Source organism: Camelina sativa, chromosome 5 (genome assembly GCF_030686135.1).
Source record: "Camelina sativa cultivar CO46 ecotype springtype chromosome 5, ASM3068613v1".
Classification (NCBI taxonomy): Eukaryota; Viridiplantae; Streptophyta; class Magnoliopsida; order Brassicales; family Brassicaceae; genus Camelina; species Camelina sativa.
In genome coordinates this window covers 13811042-13832778 of record NC_141884.1, presented here as the reverse complement: position 1 = coordinate 13832778, position 21737 = coordinate 13811042, and the positions used below count along the sequence as shown (strand labels likewise).

Sequence of the window (21737 nt, the reverse complement as noted above, 5' to 3'; positions counted from 1 at the left end):
AGATGACTAACAAAAGGAGATCACCTAAAAATATGCAAACATTATCACATTTGATCATCGTGTCCATCTTTGACGAATTTAGCCTCGAGTGAGTAATGTAAAATATTTGTATGATTGAAGGCTGGGATTGGATGATGAGACTAACCTAAGGGCTAAGGGACCACCACATGGAATCCTATCAAGTGTACTTGTCCGACGTAGTAGGACCCTTTTGATTACCGTAATCATCGGAGCATGTTAACCGGTGAGAGTCTGTATAAACTGAAAACTAAGATTACGACTACATAATAAGCTCACCACCTACAAAACTGATGTCAATACTTTAATGTTTCTTGAAATACAAAGACAAATTGAGAGAGAAAAATATTGAATTCTCGAGCCGCACGCGCCAAACAATGCCAATATGTTTATCTCTGTCTCGTTTATGGTGGTCTCTTTTATTTTCTTTCATTAAGACTAAAAAGCAAAATGCTTTTTTTTGACATCTAAAAATGGTTGCTGAACATGTTGTGGAGCCTATTGTAATTTTTAGTAACAGTAATAACACTGTAGTTTGGAAGATCACATGGTTCTATCATAAAAGCATTTCCTCATAAAGAAGTTTAAATGGCTGTCTAGACTTATGTTATGCTTCCACATATCGTAGCAAGTCTATTTCGAAGTGTTAGGGTTAAGTGGTTTTGTTATTATTCGGATTTAAATGAGTTTAATTAGGTAGATCTAGACAACTTTAAATTTATTTTTGAAATTTGAGACTGCCTAAATTTATCTAGGCACTACATAAAAGTATGATAAGAATCGAATTTTGCAAGAAAAAAGAGCATTGAAAATGTATTTTGATAAACAAAAAAAACATTTCGAAATAATTTGTAAAAAAAAAACCCAAATGCTTTAATAAGTAGCTTATGAAAGCACTTGCCACACTCTTCAAGACTTCCAAACCTCCCATGTGATCGATCATCTCCACAATCCTTTAAATCATCCCAAGTCTTACCAAATTATAAAAGTAACTAAAACTACGTGGACCATTGGTGTATGGCTACGTGCCAAAATCGTGAAAATTTTCTTCATAGAGGTTTACGAATCCAATGCGGTAGTCCCCACCCTATGATCCTGTGTTTCACCATGTGATTATACCAAATCATATCTGACTCTAAACATAGATAGCTTCATCAATTATCTATCATTTCATTCTATTGTATTGTTTATTAGTAGTGATCAGGTTATATTGAGAAATTTAAAGCCAACTTAGTTAACAGTTTTGGAAACTTTAGAACTTTCTGATTGCGAATAACACTTTTCTCACATAGTGCATTTTGGTTTTGGTTATATGACATTTAACGTAATACCTATATGATCATAAGCAAACAAATATACATTCAATTGTTTTGTTGGATTAATGGTAACAAGACATTTAATATGCAGTATACGTTGCTATGAACTGAGCCAAGCATTTTCAACTTGTTCACACATTTAAAAACCTTTTCGTATAAGAAAGATATCAAAATAGATATGGTTTCATTAATATCCTCTTTTAATGCATGGAACCCGAGTTTTTCTAGGGGGAACTAAATATTTTTAATGTTCTAGGTAACTAATGACTAATGTGACCGTAACTAGTCCGATAAAGAAATATTATATATAGGACATGTGTGTAGGCGAAAGCGTATGCTATAATCGAGAGAATGTGATGTTTTTATACAGGTATACTTAGCAATCTCATGACATTGCTACCGATCGAATGGGCCTGCAAGATTTTTTTTTTATCAAAAAGAATTCTCAAATTACGAAAGAAAATAATCGTATTTCTCATTTAAATGATGAAGAAGCCAAACTCTTTTTGTCCAACTCATGATAATGTATACAAAGATCTCATACCAAAAGATATATAAAGGAGATGTACTATGTGAACAACTAATTTAAAATTATGATATTGGTCCAGAGAAATATTAATTAGATGATATATATTTTCACTGTTATACATTTTTAATTTGAAATAATATAGTGAAAAATATTCTATGAGTAAAAAAAACTATGAGACATAATAATGTGGTATTACGAGTATTGTATATTAGAGGTCTAGTAAAGATCCTCTTTTTTTTTCTAGTTTTTTGGAGGACCAAGGACCAAGAGAGGCCCAGAACCCAATTGTAAACTGGTACAGTTTCTCTGGGCTGCAATTTGTTGATCTTCTACAACTGGAGGACCAAAATCAAAATGAGGACTTTTTTTTGTAAGTGATTTTACTACATGAGTTTGTGTATTGGAATATAAATACTAGGACATACCGACATAGACAAAAACTGGCAGTACAGTCTTGCATCGTAGCTTTTGAAACCCGGTTTTGACTAGACGGACCCTGAGGGCAGACACAAAGTCAGGGTTTCCTCGATAGCTGGGTTTATTTTTCATTACCAACGTTTTATAGCGTGCAGGGATTATAGTTCTTTTGTTTGTTTGTTAAAAAAATTATGAAACTATTGAAGATACCATTTCCTAAAAGAAAAAAGATTATTGAAGATATAAGAACTGTATATTAATCTTCACAAAATTATATTAGTTACACATTCACTGATTAAAAATATTGAAATGAGTCTTTTTCTTTTCTTTCTTTTAAATCCTTTCTCACAAAAAACTTTCTTTTAAAAGAATAATGCAAGTTTTATTTGCCTATTTGGCTAATTAGCACGCCTTGTGATGTTGGAGATAAAATCCTTCAAAAATAAAGATCAATACAAAAATCTTTGCTGCATCAATAATGAATTAATAGAACTAGCTCCCCTTGAAACAAAAAAAGAAAAGTAAAAGAATAAGCTCCTTTTGTTTTTTCTTATGACCAAATACAGTCTTCAATTTTTTAGTCTTCTACTCTTAACAATCGTAGCAATGGTCTGTCTTTGAAACCCACTATTCCATAACTCAATACCCACATCAAAATAAAAACCAAACAAAACACGCTAATACCCATAATGTCACATACATAAATGACCAACAAAAACATTTCTTTACTCATTATTGGTTTTTTTTTTTTTTTTTTTTTTTTTTTTTTTTTTTTTGTTTGTGTAAAATAGGTGAAGGAAATTTCAAAATCCTGAGTGATCATTGGATTTTTTTTTTTTTTTGGCATAAGTTACCGTGCTTTAGGGATAATTTCGGTTGTGAAGCTTGTGCTCATTTCAACAGAACTTCTTGATCCCATATCATCTCTTCCTCCTCGCCTTGAGTTGTCTAATATTAGACACTGCTTTAATTCATTAGTAACTTGAGACATGGTTGGTCTTTTCTCTGAAGAAGGATTTACGCAAGACATTGCTATCTCAAGAGCTTTCCAAACAGAAGTAGGCTCATAATCTCTATTGAGTCTTGGATCCACAACGTTTTCAATATCTCCCTTAGTAAGCATATATCCCACCCATGCTGCTATGTGTGGCTTTTCTCGGGTTTGCTGAATCACAGGTCGACTTGTGACGATCTCCAATAATACAATCCCAAAGCTATATACATCACTCTTTTCATTCAACCTATTTGTACGATAATATCTGCAAAACAAGACAATATGATACTTATTTTTCGACTGAATCATAATATGTTTCTTTATGGATCGAATTGGTTAGATGATCTAACACTCACTCAGGATCCAAATATCCAGGAGTTCCAGCAACAGCTGTTGAAACATGAGTTTCACCTCCAATTGGAAAAGATCTTGAGAGGCCAAAATCTGCAAGTTTTGCTTGGAAGTGTTCGTCTAAAAGTATATTTGTTGTTTTGACATCGCGATGTACCATTGGAGGTTGGCAACCCGTATGTAAGTATTCTAATCCTATATATAATAATATTTATCCATGTTAGATGATAGATTTAAAGTGATTGATGGATTTGAGCTTAATACGAACCTTGTGCAGTTTCGACCACAATTTTTAGTCTACTTGACCACTTCAATGGAGAGCCACCTCGTTCTCCTATAATTTCAAAAAGTTGAGTGGTGTTGTAAGACGTGAAACATCAAAATATATATATCAATTAATTCTTGTTTGAAAACGTGGTAAAATCAATTTTAAACCTGAGAGATGTTGTTTTAAGTCTCCGTTGGGTGCATACTCATAAAGGAGGGCCAAGTGGCTTTCTTCATCACAATACCCAACCAGACTTACCAAATTGACGTGGTGGACTCTCAAAAGAAGTTCAACCTGACCAACAATGTCAAAAAATAAATTATTGAGAGCCACTTCATGTTCATTATGAAGACAAACAATCAAGTTTTAAATAGTTTACAACATATGCATTTTGTTTTAGACCTTAACATACCTCAGCTTTGAATTCCTTATAGCCTTGTACTGAAGATTGAGAGAGTAGTTTAACTGCTATTGGTTGCGTACCACTCAAAGAACCATGATACACTACCCCGAACCCTCCTTCTCCAAGAACTCTTTCAAAGTTGTCTGTCAGTGTTACCACCTCGGAATATTTGAACCTTTTCGTTTGAGTAAATATAGATGGTCTACTTGGTAACTCATGTTGAACTGTAGGTAAAGAATCAACTGTACCAAAACCAAAAAAAATTCATCCTTTAGTATGTCATCATGCATGCAAGTTACAATGAGGATATATCCGTCTATGATTAAGTACCTTGCGTTGGCCTTCTCTTTTTGAAAACAAGAATTAGAATTAGCACAGCTACAACGATGAGCACAGAAGCTACCGACGCAACAACTGGTACAACATACTTTTGATTGTTACTTTTGGATGACGCATCATCACTGAACTTTGAGTTTCCTTGGATCCTTAGGAAGATAAGTATTGTTGAATAAGACTGAAAGTAAACAGAAGATTGTCACTAGTAGATGGAAAGGAAACATAAACGTGAAAAACTTACGTTAGCTTTAGCCCATTCTTTTCTTTATCATGAAATACTTTAGGAAGAGGACCCGTAAGATCATTCCAATTTAAGTTTCTGTGCCAAGGTAAAGAAATATTACAACCGTACCAAGTGAAAAATAAGTGACAAATATGTTTGTTTATATCATCAACTCACATGTTCGATAATGACTTCATGCTGGCTAGAAACTCAGGCACTCCTCCGGTAAAACTGTTGTTTGACAAGTCCCTAGCATTTATAAAACGTGAAAAGTTAATATATATGTTTTCGTTTAAATTTACAGGATGACGAAAATATTATGATATGAGATATTTTTTCTTGTCCAATTTGTAACTTTTTTTTTTGTTTTTTGTTCAAAGTCCAATTTGTAACTAAGATATGAAAAATTGGAAATATGATAACACAAAATCTATTTTCTTTTTAAATATGTGGTCAGTTGATCACAATATATATGTCTTCTCATGTGTTACGTTAAGTACTAAAGTATTTTAATAGCTTATAGCTCTTAATTAGTCTCTTACAGTTTTCGAAGCTCGGTCAAATTTTGGAAGGCAGGCGCTATCACCCCTTTTAATCCTCGTGATGACAAATCTCTGTTTGCGTCATAAGAACAAATTTGAAGTGTAAGATATTAGAGAGATTTAGGTTTTCCACAAAACAATATGCTTATGGGACCGTGATCTTACAAGGAAATAATTCTTGGAGGTGCAGACTTATTGGCGTAGCTGCACTTTAGATCTTCCCATCGTAATAGCTCAGGGACACAAGGATCTCCTTGCCAACTAATCATCTTCAGCCCATAAATTGCTTCGATATCCTTCATAGCAGCGACTGACATATATAATATCGCATGTTTTTCATGATTTAGATTTCACACATATTTTCAACAAGTATCATGTTTTAGTATTTGATAACACAATTTTTAGCATGACATCACGCTAATTGTTCAATTCAAACACGAAAAACACAGAATTTATTTATGTTTTTCTCCCAATTTTGTAAAAAAAAAAAATTGTAAATTAAATATAAGTCCTTAATTTGTTCATCTATACTAATATTTTTGCAGCAGTTTTTGCTCAAAAATATTATTTGGAAAGTTTATACATTAAATGCTATTTAATGATTATATTCATATCCAAACAAATTTAGTTAACTTTCTCTACTATATTTATAACCAAACACAATTAAAATATTTTAAATATCTATATTTATAATATTCTATAATTAATATAGATATTTAGAAGATTTATTTCATATTAAAAAAAATTATTCTCTTATCATCTCTTTTTGATTTTATATTTTTGATGTAGTGAATCATCATATAACACATAAAGTTAATTAAAAAGGTGTATTTTTCCTGCATATGTTGTGATTTGAATTTTTTAAAACAAACATATATTACTCAATTAATATAAAAAGTGTGTGTTCAACATACATATATAGTAAATTTACTGTATATAGTAAATTATAAAATTTTAAGAAGTTTATAATTTATAGCTGATATATCTAAACTTAAAAAAAGTTTAAAATTAGAAATATTTAAACACATTAAATTTTCAAAATTACACAAAAGAGTTATATTACATGACGTGTTATATGACATTAAAGGATTGAATTGATAATACTAAAAAATAAACTATCAGTAATATGATATTTCAATACGAGTTAAATCCTCATTTAATGTTTTAACAACACCAATATAAAATATGTCAAATCGAACTATTTTAATTAATACTGTAGTAAACAAAAAATATTGTGCGATATACCACAGTTTATATATTAAATCACTAAAATTAACAAAAGAGTATATTAGCAAAATTAGTATTAAAATAGCATATTAGAAAAAAATAAAAATAAAAACTTACACCGCGATGTACCGTGGGTCATAATCTAGTTAGGCTATATAAGTATAGATGAAAAGTGGCGTACCATCATTTGGATTTGTTTCAGCATATGGAAAGTCCAATACCTTGAAAGCCTCAATAGCATTAATCAGTGGTGGAAGAGTTGACCTTGGAGTTCTAACGAGATCCAAGTAGCACAACCCGAAGCTACATTTCTGAGGTGATAGGTTGTATAAGGTATCTAACTGTAACATCGTCGGACTATACGCTGATTTAATAATAGTATCTTCTAGTTCAATGTCGAATTCTCTAGTATCATTGGGTCTTAAGGCTTGTATCTCGGCAAAGTGAAAGTACACATTAACTTTGTCACTGTCGTCCGCTAGTGACAGTCGAATTCTCAATGGCGTGGTAGCATTTTTGGGAGTAACTCCAGACCTACTTACAGCTTCTGGTACTTGAAAGGGACTGGACGATCTCACACTGAGTGTTGTGTTTACATCTGTTTCAGACAAATCATATCGATACCATTTGCGATCAAAGACATCATCCGGATAGCTGAAATAATCTTTGGGTTAGTGTTTGCTGAGTGAGTGGAAGCATATGAGGTTAATGGTACGGTATTGTAAAATAAATAAAATAACATATATATACTACCTCGCATCATTATCCCTATATTTCTCTTATAATAATTTCAAAAGATATCCTAGAAAATAATAGATAGTTTTCTGTAAGAAACCTAAAGCCTAAAGCCTAAACATCTTTTGTCCAAAAAAAAAAAAAAAAAATTAAAATTAAAATAACATCTTTACTCGATTGATCATAAACGTTAAATGGTTTGGCAAAGCTGAGTTAACATACCGTATCACAGCCGTAGAATTGCTAGTATAGGCCCGCCGGTAAATGAGGTCCAAGGGACCCAACTGCGTCATATAAGAATCATTTCTTAATGGACGTAGTTCTAAGGTTGATATCATTGGTATTGTTGGTCCTGTTCTGACAAGACAAATCTGCAATAAGTTGGATTTTGTCATGTAAATGATCTCACCATCATTCCAGAATTCCAAATCCACCGCCATCCACATGTTAGGCCCAACGTGTAAATCAAATTTGGGGTATACATCAAGACCATCATAGTTTCCATATCCGAATCCAGCTCTTATTAAATAGTTGATGCCTTGCTCTACTTTCAGGTTGTAGCAGTTTCGTATTCCATCGGGAAAATATCTCAAATCCTTATACTGCCTATAGTCATATCTGTTATCATCCCCAGCTTTACCAAGTAAACCGCTTGAAATGAAATCAACATCAGATGAGAACGTTAATCCGGTGTCTGGGTCGGTGTAAGGAGACAAATCCGCGGGTAAACCACAGTCCAAACTGATGAATCCTGGCAAGTCAAAAAATGTAATGTCCCTTGTTGTTAGAACATGAAGTTTATATATAAGGAAGAAGACAATCAAAAGTTTTGAAAAATAGAGTACCCTTATTTTTCTTAAACAAAATCTCTTATAACTAATTATGTGAATTTTTAGCGTCTAATTGTCTATGCATACAAGTAAAAAAACAGTTAATGATCTCGATCAGCCAATCAAGAACACTAAAAAACTACAAGTCTTCAAAAATGGTTAAACCTCAAAAAGTGAGCATGAAGCAAATTATTAACAATTCTTTTAATAAGTGATATGAAAGACTACCTTGTTGGTCAGACTGAGCTTGAACGAGATGTCTAATGGCAAAAGCGCCAAAGCTCAACAACACCAGTAAAAGTTGTCGATGACCCTCCATTTTCATGTTAACATACAAACTAATTCTAAAGACTGTCTGAAACATATATTGACTTTAAGATTGAGACAACTTTCCTATAGAATCGTTTCATGTTACTCGTCCCAGCACGTCTGAAATGGTCTAACGTAAATATATACATTTAATTATACATTATGGAAAAAGGCGAACAATTTAATCATAAATCAAAGCACCTGATCTAATCTTTCTTTAAAAAATGTAAAAACCTGCCAAGTTGATATAATGTCAAAGCTTCATATAGCTATCTGATAATGCGGCCAATGACTTCAACGACTTGTATTTAATAACAAATTGGTCGATTTAATACATTTTGTTGACTTCCCACCTCAATCATACTTTGGTTTTGAAAAAAAATAAAATATTCGTTTCATTTGCCTGTGATACATCTAATAATTAAGTTTAAAGATAGCTGGCTGCTTATGTCAAATGTAAAGATGATGTATAAAAATTCTCAGCATATTTATATACTATATAGTATCAATGACATGCATGTTTACATGCAGTAAACATGCAGTTATGTATATAGCTCACATAGCCGCTTCACATTCGCATTATATCATAACCAGATTATTGTAGTAGCTAGTCTCTCTTAGGACGACACAATATAATTTTTCATCATAGAAGTAAGAAGCATTGTTTACCCAAACATCATCAACTTTCCTTTCTAACTATATAACACATATATTATGTAATAATTTTTTTTTTTTTAAGTTTTATGATACTGACTTTTTTTTTTGGTTTTAATTTTATAGTACTGACTTTTTTAGTATTTTATGTAATGTCGATCGTAAAAGATACAATCTTTTGGTTTGGGTTTGCCTGTCCGTAAAGGCTAAACGAATTAAACCATAACCGAATTTTCAACCAATATGCTCTCATCCCCAACGCAGCCACAAATAGAATCCTAAAAAAAACAACCAAGGTTTCGGAATCTGTTAAGCCATGCTGCGTCTTCTGGGACGCGGAGGATTTCCCTTTCCCGAATGGTCTCGGTCCTGAAATCTTCTCTCGAGAAGATGGGTTATCGTGGATTCGTGGTGACGACTTGTCGATCAAGGCTTATGTTGATGAGGAAAAGCCCTTTCTGACGAATCTACGAGAACTTGTTGTATAATAGTTGACATGGCTTTGTGGGCATTGAAAGATAACCCGTCTAATATAATTGTAATCTCAAAGATCATCGAAGAAGACGAGGCTTTCATTGATCAGCTTGAAAGGTATCGTGAGATATATTTCAAAGTTCTCACATCAAGTATGCTACGTACCGAAGGAAACTTCGAATGGCTTTTCGAAAACCTAGAAGAAAAGCCTATCGACCAAAACCTGAACCTTACAACGTATTATTCAAAGCACCTGATCTATTCTTTGTTTAAACAATAAAAACCTGCCAAGTTGATATAATGCCAAAGCTTCATAATTTATGATAATTCTGCCAATGACTTGAACGTCTTGTATTTAACAACAACTTGAGGCAGATTGCACTGTAGACACAGTCAGATTTCCTCAATACCTGTGTTTATCCTTTCTCTCAACACAAATAACCGATCCTACTAGTAATTTAAACGTTCAAAGCAAAAATCATTTGTTTTCTCTTTAACGCCATGCTATTTGGCTAATTAGCAACGTTCTGATGTTCGTTATAAATTCTTATCAACTTTTTCATGAACAAGATTGAGAGAGATGAAACAGAATCTGGGAAAAGATAGTTTCTTCATTCAAGTGTTAATGAACAATACATGAGTTCTTAAATACATGAGCTAAACCAAAACTAATGCTAAACCAACACTAACCAATATAGATAAAACAAAGATATGTAAACTCTCATACTCCAATATTTCTCTCAAATATATAGAACTAGCTCCCTTTGAAAAAAAAAAGAACCAAAAAAAACCAATAGTATTATATCAATAGTATGACAAATAAAGTCTTCAACAAAACTAACCAAACAAAACACCCACAGTAATAGTCAGAATGTCACATACGAGCACAATCAGAAGTAAATACAATGAAGTTGTAGTGTTCCACAGATAAATGGCCAACAACAAAAATAATTTTCGTAAAATAAGTCGAGGAAATTTCAAAACCATTAGTGATCATTGGATTTTTTTTGGCATAAGTTATCGTGCTTTAGGGATAATTTCGGTTGTGAAGCTTGTGCTCATTTCAGCAGAACTTCTTGATCCCATGTCTTCTCTCCCTCCTCGCTTTGAGTTGTCTAATGTTAGACATTGTTTAAGTTCATTAGTAACTTGAGACATGGTTGGTCTTTTCTCTGAAGAAGGATTCACGCAAGACATTGCTATCTCAAGAGCCTTCCAAACAGAAGTAGGCTCATAATCTTTATTGAGTCTTGGATCCACAACATTTTCAATATCTCCCTTAGACAGCATGTATCCCACCCATGCTGCTATGTGCGTCCTTTCTCGGGTTTGCTGAATCACAGGTCGACTTGTGATGATCTCCAATAATACAATCCCAAAGCTATATACATCACTCTTTTCATTCAACCTATTTGTTCGATAATATCTGCAAAACAAGACAAGGAATTTATATTTCGAATGAATCATAATTTTTTTTGGATCGAATTGGTTAGATGATCTAACACTCACTCAGGATCCAAATATCCAGGAGTTCCAGCAACAGCTGTTGAAACATGAGTTTCACCTCCAATTGGAAAAGATCTTGAGAGGCCAAAATCTGCAAGTTTTGCTTGGAAGTGTTCGTCTAAAAGTATATTTGTTGTTTTGACATCGCGATGTACCATTGGAGGTTGGCAACCCGTATGTAAGTATTCTAATCCTATATATAATAATATTTATCCATGTTAGATGATAGATTTAAAGTGATTGATGGATTTGAGCTTAATACGAACCTTGTGCAGTTTCGACCACAATTTTTAGTCTACTTGACCACTTCAATGGAGAGCCACCTCGTTCTCCTACAATTTAGAATATTCGAGTGGCGTTGTAAGACATGAAACATCAAAATATGTCAAGTAATTCTTGTTTAAAAAAACAAAAAAACAAATTTTTTGTTTTTTGTTTTAAAACGTGGTAAATTCAAATTTTAACCTGAGAGATGCTGTTTTAAGTCTCCATTGGGTGCATACTCATAAAGGAGGGCCAAGTGGCCTTCCTCGTCACAATATCCAACCAAACTAACCAAATTGACGTGGTGAACTCTTAAAAGAAGTTCAACCTGACCAACAATGTCAAAAAATAAATAATTTAGAGCCACTTCATGTTCTTTATGAAGATATATAATCAATGTTTAAATAGTTTACAACCTATGCATTTTGTTTTAAACCTTAACATATACCTCTGCTTTGAATTCTTTATAGCCTTGTACTGAAGATTGAGAGAGTAGTTTAACAGCTATTGGTTGCGTACCATTCAAAGAACCATGATACACTACCCCGAACCCTCCTTCTCCAAGAACTCTTTCAAAGTTGTCAGTAAATGCCGCCACCTCTGAATAGGTGAATCTTTTTGTCTGCGTTATTATGGACTGCCTACTTGTTGGTAGCACGGGTTGAACTGTAGATGAGGAATCAACTGTCCACAACCGACTATTCCATATTATTTATTTATCTTAAATATACCATAATGTATGTTAATTATAAAAAGATGTATCCCTTCTATAAATAAATACCTTGCGTTGGCCTTTTCTTTTTGAAAACGAGAATTAGAATCACCATAGCTATAATGATTAGCACAGAAGCCGCTGATGCAACAACTGGTAATACGTACTTTTGATTGTTACCTTTGCATGATGCATCAGCACAAATCCTTGGGTTTCCTTGGACCCTTAAGAAAGCAAGTTTGTTTGAATAAGACTTGAAACTAAACAAAAGCTTGATGGAAACGAAATATATGGTGAAAATTTTACGTTAGCTTTAGCCCACTCTTTTCTCTATCATGAAAAGTTTTGGGAAGAGGACCCGTAAGATCGTTCCAATTTAAGTTTCTGTCAAGGCAAAGAAAATATTACATAAAAAAGAACAGTCTAGTGAAAATACGTAGCCGATAAGAATTAGTTTGAATATAACTCACATGATCGATAATGATTTCATGCTGGCTATAAATTCGGGCACTTCTCCGGTCAAACTGTTATTTGATAAGTCCCTAACGTTTTTAAAATGTAAAAATGTTAAGATTGTAAAAGATAATGATGAATGGAATATGTCAGAAAAAGGATTATGATGAATGATAATGTATTGGAGGAAAAAAAACATATTATTCATTTACAATTTTTGAAGCTCAGTCAAATTTTGGAAGGCATGTGTTATGACTCCTTTCAATCCGTGGGATGATAAATCTCTGTTTACATTATTACAACGAATTTAAAGTATAAGATACTTAAGAGATTTGATGTTTAACATGAAAATTGTATGAGATAGTGATCTTACAAGGAAATAACTCTTGGAGGAGTGGACTTGTTTGTGTAGCTGCACTTTAGATCCTCCCATTTTAAGAGTTCAGGGACGCAAGGATCTCCCTGCCAACTTATTATGTTCAATCCATAACTTTCTTGGATATTTTTCATAGCAGCGACTGACATATATAGAAGAAGTCAAGAATTAGTATACAAGATATCAGGTTTCGCTTGTTAGGGTATACAAAGAGGAATAGAGATGATCAATGACATACCATCGTCTGGATTTGTTTCAGCATATGGAAAATCCAAAACCGTGAATGTCTCAATAGCATTAATCAGTGGTGGAAGAGTTGATCTTTGAGTTCTTACAAGGTCTAGGTCGCAGGAGCCAAATCCGCATTTTTGTGGAGATATGTTGTATTTTGTTTCCGATTGTAACACCTTAGGACTATAAGCTTTATGAATAATATCTCCATCCAACAAAATGTCAAATTCCCTAGTATCATTTGCATTTAGGGTTTGGATCTCGGCGAAATGAAAGTAGACATTAACTTTGTCACTATCATCGTTAGTAAACATGTAAAAGCCCAAGGGTAGGGTGACATTTCTAGGGGAAATACCCGACCTGCTTACAGCATCTGGCACTACAAAAGGATTACTAGAAGTCACATTGAGAGTGGTGTTTACGTTTGTTTCAAACCAGTTATATGGAACCCATTTTCGATCAAAGACATCATCAGGATATCTGAAAAAAAAATGTTGGGTTAGTCATGAAAAATTAAGTTAAATGGATCATGTTACATTGCATGCTATATTGCATATGATCAGTGGTATTAATAATTAATGTGAATGACTGAGTGAAAGAATAAAAGGGACATGATCAGTTTGCATATTATAAATGAAGCCCATATTTTAACTATAGTTGGTGAAACTAACTTACATACCGTATAAAGCCGCCAGAATTGCCTGTATAGGCCCGACGGTATATTAGGTTCAAGGGACCAAGTTGTGTCATATAAGAGTCATTTCTTACTGGCCGTAGTTCCAAGGTAGATATCATTGGTATAGTTGATCCTGTCTTGACAAGACAAATCTGCAATAAATTTGACTTTGACATGTAAATGATCTCACGATCATCGTCGTTATCCAAATCCACCGCGATCCACATGTTAGGCCCGACATGTAAATCAAATTTGGGATATACATTAAGACCATCATAATTTCCATATGAGAAACCAGCTCTTATTAGATAGTTGGTTCCTTTATTTACTGCTAGATTATAGCAGTTTCGTATACCATCCGGAAAATATCTAAGATCCTTGTACTGCCTGTAGGTATAAGTCACAGAATCCCCAGGTTCACCACGTTTACCACTTTGTATGTAATCAGCATCAGACGAGAATGTTAGACCTGTAACTGGGTCGGTATAAGGAGACTCACCAGGAGGTAAACCACAATCTAAACTGATGAATCCTGGCGAAACACAAAATAGTTAGGCAATACTATTTTTTTCTTTCCTTTTATAGTATATGAAGGACAACTAGAAAAAGTGAAAAGTATTGAAATGGGAGATTATTTTCAAATCTTAAACCAAATCTCTCGGTTCTATAGCGCTAATAATAATTGTACAATGACTATGCATGCAGCTACGCAAAATAGATCAATGATCTTGACACACATGTTACTTATCAATCTTAAAGTGTCAAGAGTGCAGATGAACCAATTAATAAAACTACCTTGTTGATCAGGCTGAGCTTTAACAATATGTATAATGGCAAAAATCCCAAAGCTCACCGCCAGTAATAGTTTGCAATGACATCCCATTTTCAAGTAATCATATAAACATTGGAAGTGAACGATTATACGAAGTATATGAGAGAATATATTGAGTTTTTTTCCAGTATGATAATAATCTTTAAAAAATGCATATATGTGTTGGTGTGGAAATTTTCTCAAGCTTTTTTTCATGTTACTCATCCCAGCACGTCTCAACCTGGTCTAACAAAAAAACATATATATTTATATTCCAACTTGTGGGAAAATGTAATTAATCAAAGCACCTGCTGTTATCTTTATTTAAAACAAAACAATGTAAAACCTACCAAGTTGATCTAATGTCAAACCAATATATATACTTATATAGCTATATGATAATATTCCAGTTGGACTAATGTATATATTTTTGTTAGACAAGTTTCGACGTGCTGGGATGAGTAACATGAACAAAGCTTGTCATATCCTAGTTTTTCTTAAATGTTCTCACCACTCGTCTATTTTGTGCCTTAAAAAAGGTTTATTTTTCTTTTGGGCTCAAGTATTTAAACCAAAGACTGTAGAAGATTAATCTTATTGTATTATACATTGATTAAGGAGTACAAGAATACAAACTAGTGATTTTAAGATTACAGTTTAACCTTTATTTATATATATATATATATATATATATATATATATGAGTTATATATCCTTTACAGAGACGAGGGATATTGACACATATTCATTTGCAAGAAACTTCATGTTCATGTCATAGTCTCGTCAACATAGCCTAGGAGATTAATTACCAATTGGGTTGGAATTTTTCAATGAAATTTATGTGATTATTCATTCTTTAATTTACTTGGCCTCAGTTGACTATTCCTCCCACTCTGTGTATGAGGTGTAACTCATCATTTATTTTATTTCTTTGACTTCCTTGCATGATTTGACCAACTTTATCTATGATTCTTTCGTATGTGTATTATGAGGTATTTCTCAATTACATAGCTTCCATAACTTTTTTTTCTTTTCACAAACAGAGTGTCTATGTTCTTGATTTTCATTGAAACTTTGCAAGAAGATGAAATGTCATCTTTTGTTAGCCTTGATTGGAGCCTTTGCCGTTATGGTCGTAGCTCAGAAACAAGAAGGTAATGTACATGTTCTTTTAATGGTTAGACATTAGGATCTTCCTTTTGACTTCACCTTTTTTCTATGTATAAACTTTCATTGATCTGTTTTATGTTTGGATAGGTTTCATCAGTTTGGATTGTGGATTTCCTATTGAGGAATCTCCATATAGTGATCCCTCTACTGGATTAACTTTCACCTCAGATTCCACGTTCATCCAGACCGGAAAAAGCGCTAGAATCGAGAGACAGCTAAACCAAAATTTCCGAAAACCATATTTGACACTAAGATACTTTCCGGAAGGAACACGTAACTGTTATAGTCTGAATGTCAACCGCGGCACAAATTATCTCATCTCACTTACTTTTATATATGGGAATTATGATGATCTTAATGTTTACCCAAACTTTGATCTGTATCTCGGTCCTGATAAGTGGAGAAGAATAGATATGGAAGGAAGAAGTAATGGTACAAAGGAGGAGATCATTCATATACCTAGGAAAAACTCTTTGGACATTTGTCTTGTTAGAACAGGAACAACCTCGCCAATAATATCAGCCATAGAACTACGACCACTGAGAAATGATACTTATGTTACACATTCCGGTTCACTAAGGAGGTCTTTCCGGGTGTATCTTAGCAATTCCGAAAGGGAGGTAAGGTAAGTTGATTTTAAAATATTAAAATAACCAGTGAAGATTACTCTGTCATAAATCTTGGTGTGCTTACATTTTTTTAAATAAAATGGTTAAAAAATAACTTGTGGATAATATACAAATTTGTGTTCATGCTTTATTTTTGTTCAAAAAACTAATGAGATGCATGGTTTGATACTTCTTAGATTAGGTCGACATCCCAACTTATTGTCGAAGTTGAATTCCCTAAAGCTCTCACTGTGTTTTTGATATAGTTGTAACATTTTACGTTTTTTTTTGGACAAACAGATATAGTTGTAACATATGCTTAATTAGTTGGCCTAATAGAATTTGTTTTACAGGTTTGCTGATGACATGTATGATCGTATTTGGACTCCATTCTTCAGCTCTAGATATACGCAGATTACGACGAATCTCAATATAAACACCTCAGATACATTTGAGGTACCAAAAGCAGCACTTTCGAGTGCTGCTATGCCTAGAAACGCGAGTGCGCCATTGATCATTACTTGGAAACCCATACCCACTGATGCTGAAGTCTACTTGTATCTTCACTTTGCGGAGATACAAACCCTTGGAGCCAACGAGACTAGGGAATTCGACATTATCATGAAAGGAATTTTTAATCAGTCAGGAATTACACTTCCTAAGTTTGAGCGACTTACCGTATTTTCTGCTGTACCACTACAATGTGGCTTGGACGGTTGTCGTTTAGAGCTGGTAAGAACTCCAAAGTCAACTCTTCCACCTCTGATAAATGCTCTTGAGGCTTACACTATTATCGAATTCCCACAACTGGAAACAAACTCAAGTGATGGTAACTCAACCAAACTTTCACTTATTTTACATTACACGAATTTTTGATTTTTTTTTTCACATTTGCTATTAATTTTGTTCATTCAATAACGTTTATATTAGTTGTTGCTATCAAGAACATCAAAGCTACTTATCGTTTGAGTAAAATCAGTTGGCAAGGAGATCCATGTCTCCCTCAAGAATTTTCTTGGGAAAATCTTGGATGCAGTTACGCTAATATCTCCACCCCACCAAGAATCATTTCCTTGTAAGAGTATTCATAAACTAACATAGGCCATAACATAAAGCTACTCTGTATCTAGATATATTATAAGTGTTATTTTGTGACTGCATATTTAGAAACTTATCAGCAAGTGGATTAACTGGGAGTATATCCCCAATTTTACAAAATCTAACGCACATACAAGAACTGTGAGTGACTATTCTTGACTCATGAAACCAAGAGTACTTTGTTCGCACTTGACATGTAGCCGACTTTTTTTTATTTATGTATGCGTGCACAGAGATTTATCTAATAACAGTTTGACTGGACCTGTGCCTAAGTTTCTGGCCAACATCAAATCATTATCTTTGATGTAAGTTTTCTAGAAAGAAGAATGAACATTTAGCCTAATTTTTTTTTTTTTGGATGTAGCTATATATATGATGGTTTTTTTATTTGTTTCCTTAACAGAAACTTAAGTGGAAACAATCTTACCGGTTCAGTTCCACAGAATCTACTTGATAGAGAAAAGGAAGGACTTGTCTTAAAGTAAGAATATTTTCTTCATCATTTATCAAGTATACATGAATGGGCAGTACTTGTATAAAAATTAGAATGCTGAAATATATTATTTTAATTATAAGAATATATAGTCTCAAGTGTACTAGAAAGTTCAGATATATATATATATATATATATATATGTTCCATATCCACCTTTATATTAATATGGTACCTTAATTTAACAACCTCGGTATCATGTTTCTTCTAGACTTGAAGGAAATCCTGCGCTATGCAAGATTAGTTCATGCAACCCAAAAGATAAAAAGGAACTGTTGGTACTGGTTATTGCACCAATTGCCTCTGTGCTTATTGCAATAGTGGTTGTGGGTCTCTTTGTTATTTTCCGAGAGAAGGTGCCTTTAGGTGAGTCTAGCTGATCAAGACATATAATCATTAAATAAATTTTCAAAAAACCGATGTATATATTTCCATTTGTATCATGTAGACGTACATGCTCCACCAAGCTTGCCCGTAGCAGATGTTGGACATTCTAAACATTCGGAACCATCATTTTTCTCGAAAAAGATAAGGTTTACCTATTTCGAGGTTCAAGAAATGACAAATAACTTCAAAAGAGTTCTTGGTGAAGGAGGGTTCGGAGTTGTTTATCACGGTTGTGTTAATGATACCCAACAAGTAGCTGTTAAATTGCTCTCTCCATCATCATCTCAAGGCTACAAACATTTTAAGGCAGAGGTAATATTATATCCGATGATCTTTGTTGGAATCCAATTGTTGTTTACTTTTACTTTCTATCTTTATGAGTATTAGCTAATGGATGGCTGGTCAGGTGGAACTTCTTATGAGGGTGCACCATATAAATTTGGTGAGTCTTGTTGGTTATTGTGACGAAGGAGACCATTTGGCCCTTATCTACGAGTACATGCCAAATGGAGACTTAAAGCAACATTTATCAAGTAAAAGAACATATTTACCAGTTTTTTTTTCCTTTTTAAAAAAAAATAGAACCATTAGTCTTGAACCTTTATTTGAAAAACAACATAACATTAGTTATATAATGTCGGTTTGATACAGGAAAGCATGGTGGATCTGTCTTAAGCTGGAAAAGTAGACTAGGAGTAGCTGTCGATGCAGCATTAGGTACACACTAATTTATTCAGATCTATAACTTTTAAAAGTATTAGTTTTGTCTCCATTGAATAAGCAAGAGACCTTATACTACCATAGGGTGGGAAAATTAATCATACGACACTATGTGAAATACTTCACTTAATGGTTTATTTGCCAAACAGAAATTTACATATATTTTTTTTTATATGTAGGATTGGAGTACTTACACACCGGATGTAAACCACCAATGGTTCACAGAGATATAAAAAGTACAAATATACTTTTGAATGAAAGTTTTCAAGGAAAATGAGCTGATTTCGGGCTTTCGAGATCTTTTCCTATGGCAAATGAAACACAAGTTTCAACTGTTGTTGCTGGAACTCCTGGTTACCTTGATCCTGAGTGAGTATTTTTTGTTAGTCCATAAATTTGAATCATCACAATTGATAGATAAAAAACCATAAACCAAGCATTTTCCATGTTTTGTTTTTTCAGGTACTATCAAACAAATTGGTTAACAGAAAAAAGTGATGTTTACAGTTTTGGAATTGTACTCTTGGAGCTCACCACAAACAGTCCTATAATTCAGCAATCTCGTGAAAAGCCTCACATAGTAGAATGGGTCGGATTTATTGTAAGAACGGGAGATATTGGAAATATAATAGATCCAAACCTCCACGAAGATTACGACGTTGGTTCTGTATGGAAGGTTATTGAATTAGCAATGTCATGTGTGGATATTTCCTCTGCAAGACGACCAACCATGTCTCAAGTTGTTAACGATCTGAAAGAGTGTGTGATATCTGAAAATTCAAGGACAGGAGAGAGTCAAGAAATGAACTCAATGAGTTCCATCGAATTCAGCATGGATATGGACACCAAGGTGATCCCTAAAGCACGCTAGTTCGTTAAAAATAAATTTACCCTTGTTGGATTGTGATGAATCTTTAATAATGCATCTTTTGTGGGTTTAATATCAACTGATTATTCGATTTGATGCGATATTCAGATATCTTTGTTGTAATGGTCGTTGTGGAAAACTTTTGAATAGCTCGAAAAAAATGTATGGTGAATGTTAAGGATATGCACGTATCATGTCAAGGATATGACAGCATCGTATAATCACGCCTGCAATATATTGTTTCCTTGTATATTACATTCCTTAGTTAGCTAAACCTAGAGTACCTCTATCTCGACTCATGTATATATATCAAGCTGTAACCTCTTCTGTGATATATAACAAGATACACAGTTTACATGGTATCAAGAGCCACATCGATACTCCTCTAATTTTTTTTTCAGCCGCCTCTCTTTCTTTCTCTGTTTTTTTCTCTCGTTCCCCTTCCTTCACTTTTCAGATCTGCTCTCCGTCTCTTCTTTTCCCAATCCATGGCTGCCATTGCTGAAACTGTCGATACTCAAGGTCTCCTCAACATCAACATGATGAACATCACCAAACTCACTTCCACAAACTACATGACATGGAGCCTTCAGGTTCATTCTCTCCTTGATGGATACAACCTTGCTGGCTACGTCGATGGCTCCTCTGTTCCTCCCGATCAGACGATACCCAACACCCATCCGCCAACACCGAATCCAGCTTATGCGACATGGAGACGTCAGGATAAGCTCATTTACAGTGGTCTTCTCGGTACTCTCTCCCCTGCTCTGCAACCCCTTGTCTCTAAGACAAAATCTGCAGCCGAGATGTGGAAGACGATCTCTGCAACATATGCAAATCCAAGTTGGGGTCACATACAACAACTACGTCTGCAAATTAAGCAAGCCGTCAAAGGTGACAAATCTGTTGATGAATACATGCAGTCACTCACAACTCGCTTCGACCAACTCTCTCTTCTCGGTAAGCCGCTTGCCCATGAAGAACAACTTGAGTTCATCTTCGGTGGACTCCCTGAAGACTACAAGTCTGTCATCGATCAAGTTGAGGGTCGAGAAACCCCTCCATCAATCATCGAAGTTCATGAGAAGCTCATCAACAAAGAAGCCAAGCTCCTCGCAGTTGCCCTGTCCAATGTCACCACCGGTCCAACCTCCGCTAATGTTGCTGTCACTCGTTCTTCACACAACCCAGGAAAGCAGCCTCATCGCCCTCGCCAGCCGTGGTCCAACAACAAACACCAGCAGCAATATCCACGACAGGACAATCGTGTCACCCGAGGATACCAAGGCAAGTGTCAGATTTGTGGTGTCTTTGGACACAGTGCGAAACGATGCTCTCAGCTCCAATACCAACCCTCCTACGGTTCTCAGTCTGGTCTCCTTCCATCTCCATTTCGACCATGGCAACCGCGTGCAAACCTGGCATTAGGACATCAACAGCCGAAAAATCCGTGGATCCTTGACAGTGGTGCCACTCACCATATGACCAGTGACCTTGGCAACCTGGCATTGCATCAGCCGTACCATGGTGATGATACGGTTCTCATCGGTGACGGCTCTGGCATTCCGATCTCTCACACTGGTTCATTGTCCTTGCCCTCTTCTACTAAAACTTTATCTCTCACAAATGTCCTTTGTGTACCAAACATTCATAAAAATTTCATATCCGTCTATCGACTTTGCAACTCTAACATGGTCTCTGTTGAATTTTTCCCTGCTTTCTTTCAGGTGAAGGATCTG

The 21737-nt window shown here is 34.4% G+C and overlaps 3 protein-coding genes and 1 pseudogene across 6 annotated transcripts; 2 read left to right on the top strand and 2 right to left on the bottom strand.

Moving 5' to 3' along the window:
- Positions 1–2797: 2797 nt before the first annotated feature.
- On the bottom strand, positions 2798–8639 carry LOC104786801 (putative LRR receptor-like serine/threonine-protein kinase At2g28960). 2 transcript variants are annotated; one of them, XM_010512254.2, is made up of 13 exons: positions 8418–8639; positions 7582–8110; positions 6806–7278; positions 5563–5707; positions 5398–5469; positions 5033–5104; positions 4874–4951; positions 4627–4781; positions 4306–4538; positions 4061–4187; positions 3894–3959; positions 3631–3820; positions 2798–3539 (listed from the first exon to the last, which is right to left on the bottom strand). In XM_010512254.2, the coding sequence occupies exons 1-13, from the start codon at positions 8551–8553 to the stop codon at positions 3131–3133; spliced, it is 2685 nt and encodes an 894-aa protein (XP_010510556.1). In that variant the 5' UTR covers positions 8554–8639; the 3' UTR covers positions 2798–3130. The 2 variants fall into 2 exon arrangements, with proteins under 2 accessions (XP_010510556.1, XP_087306192.1); XM_087450066.1 differs by lacking the exon at positions 8418–8639 and having other exon boundaries at positions 7582–7643; positions 7769–8002.
- A 1764-nt stretch (positions 8640–10403) lies between these two features.
- LOC104786800 (putative LRR receptor-like serine/threonine-protein kinase At2g28960) lies at positions 10404–14835 on the bottom strand. Its single transcript, XM_087450061.1, has 13 exons — positions 14640–14835; positions 13848–14376; positions 13176–13648; positions 12935–13079; positions 12774–12845; positions 12579–12650; positions 12415–12492; positions 12178–12332; positions 11845–12080; positions 11598–11724; positions 11399–11464; positions 11136–11325; positions 10404–11052 (listed from the first exon to the last, which is right to left on the bottom strand). The coding sequence occupies exons 1-13, from the start codon at positions 14725–14727 to the stop codon at positions 10644–10646; spliced, it is 2640 nt and encodes an 879-aa protein (XP_087306187.1). The 5' UTR covers positions 14728–14835; the 3' UTR covers positions 10404–10643.
- A 766-nt stretch (positions 14836–15601) lies between these two features.
- On the top strand, positions 15602–16927 carry LOC147943727 (putative leucine-rich repeat receptor-like protein kinase At2g28990). 2 transcript variants are annotated; one of them, XM_087450062.1, is made up of 3 exons: positions 15602–15809; positions 15913–16445; positions 16787–16927. In XM_087450062.1, exons 1-3 carry the CDS (start codon positions 15740–15742, stop codon positions 16793–16795), a joined length of 612 nt encoding a protein of 203 aa, XP_087306188.1. In that variant the 5' UTR covers positions 15602–15739; the 3' UTR covers positions 16796–16927. The 2 variants fall into 2 exon arrangements, with proteins under 2 accessions (XP_087306188.1, XP_087306189.1); XM_087450063.1 differs by lacking the exon at positions 16787–16927 and having other exon boundaries at positions 15913–16454.
- Positions 16800–20179, top strand: LOC104786799 (putative leucine-rich repeat receptor-like protein kinase At2g28990; annotated as a pseudogene). Its single transcript, XR_015598062.1, has 11 exons — positions 16800–17165; positions 17267–17508; positions 17601–17672; positions 17765–17836; positions 17935–18012; positions 18235–18389; positions 18472–18722; positions 18817–18943; positions 19062–19127; positions 19310–19499; positions 19593–20179. The product of XR_015598062.1 is annotated as a putative leucine-rich repeat receptor-like protein kinase At2g28990 (transcript).
- Positions 20180–21737: the final 1558 nt, after the last annotated feature.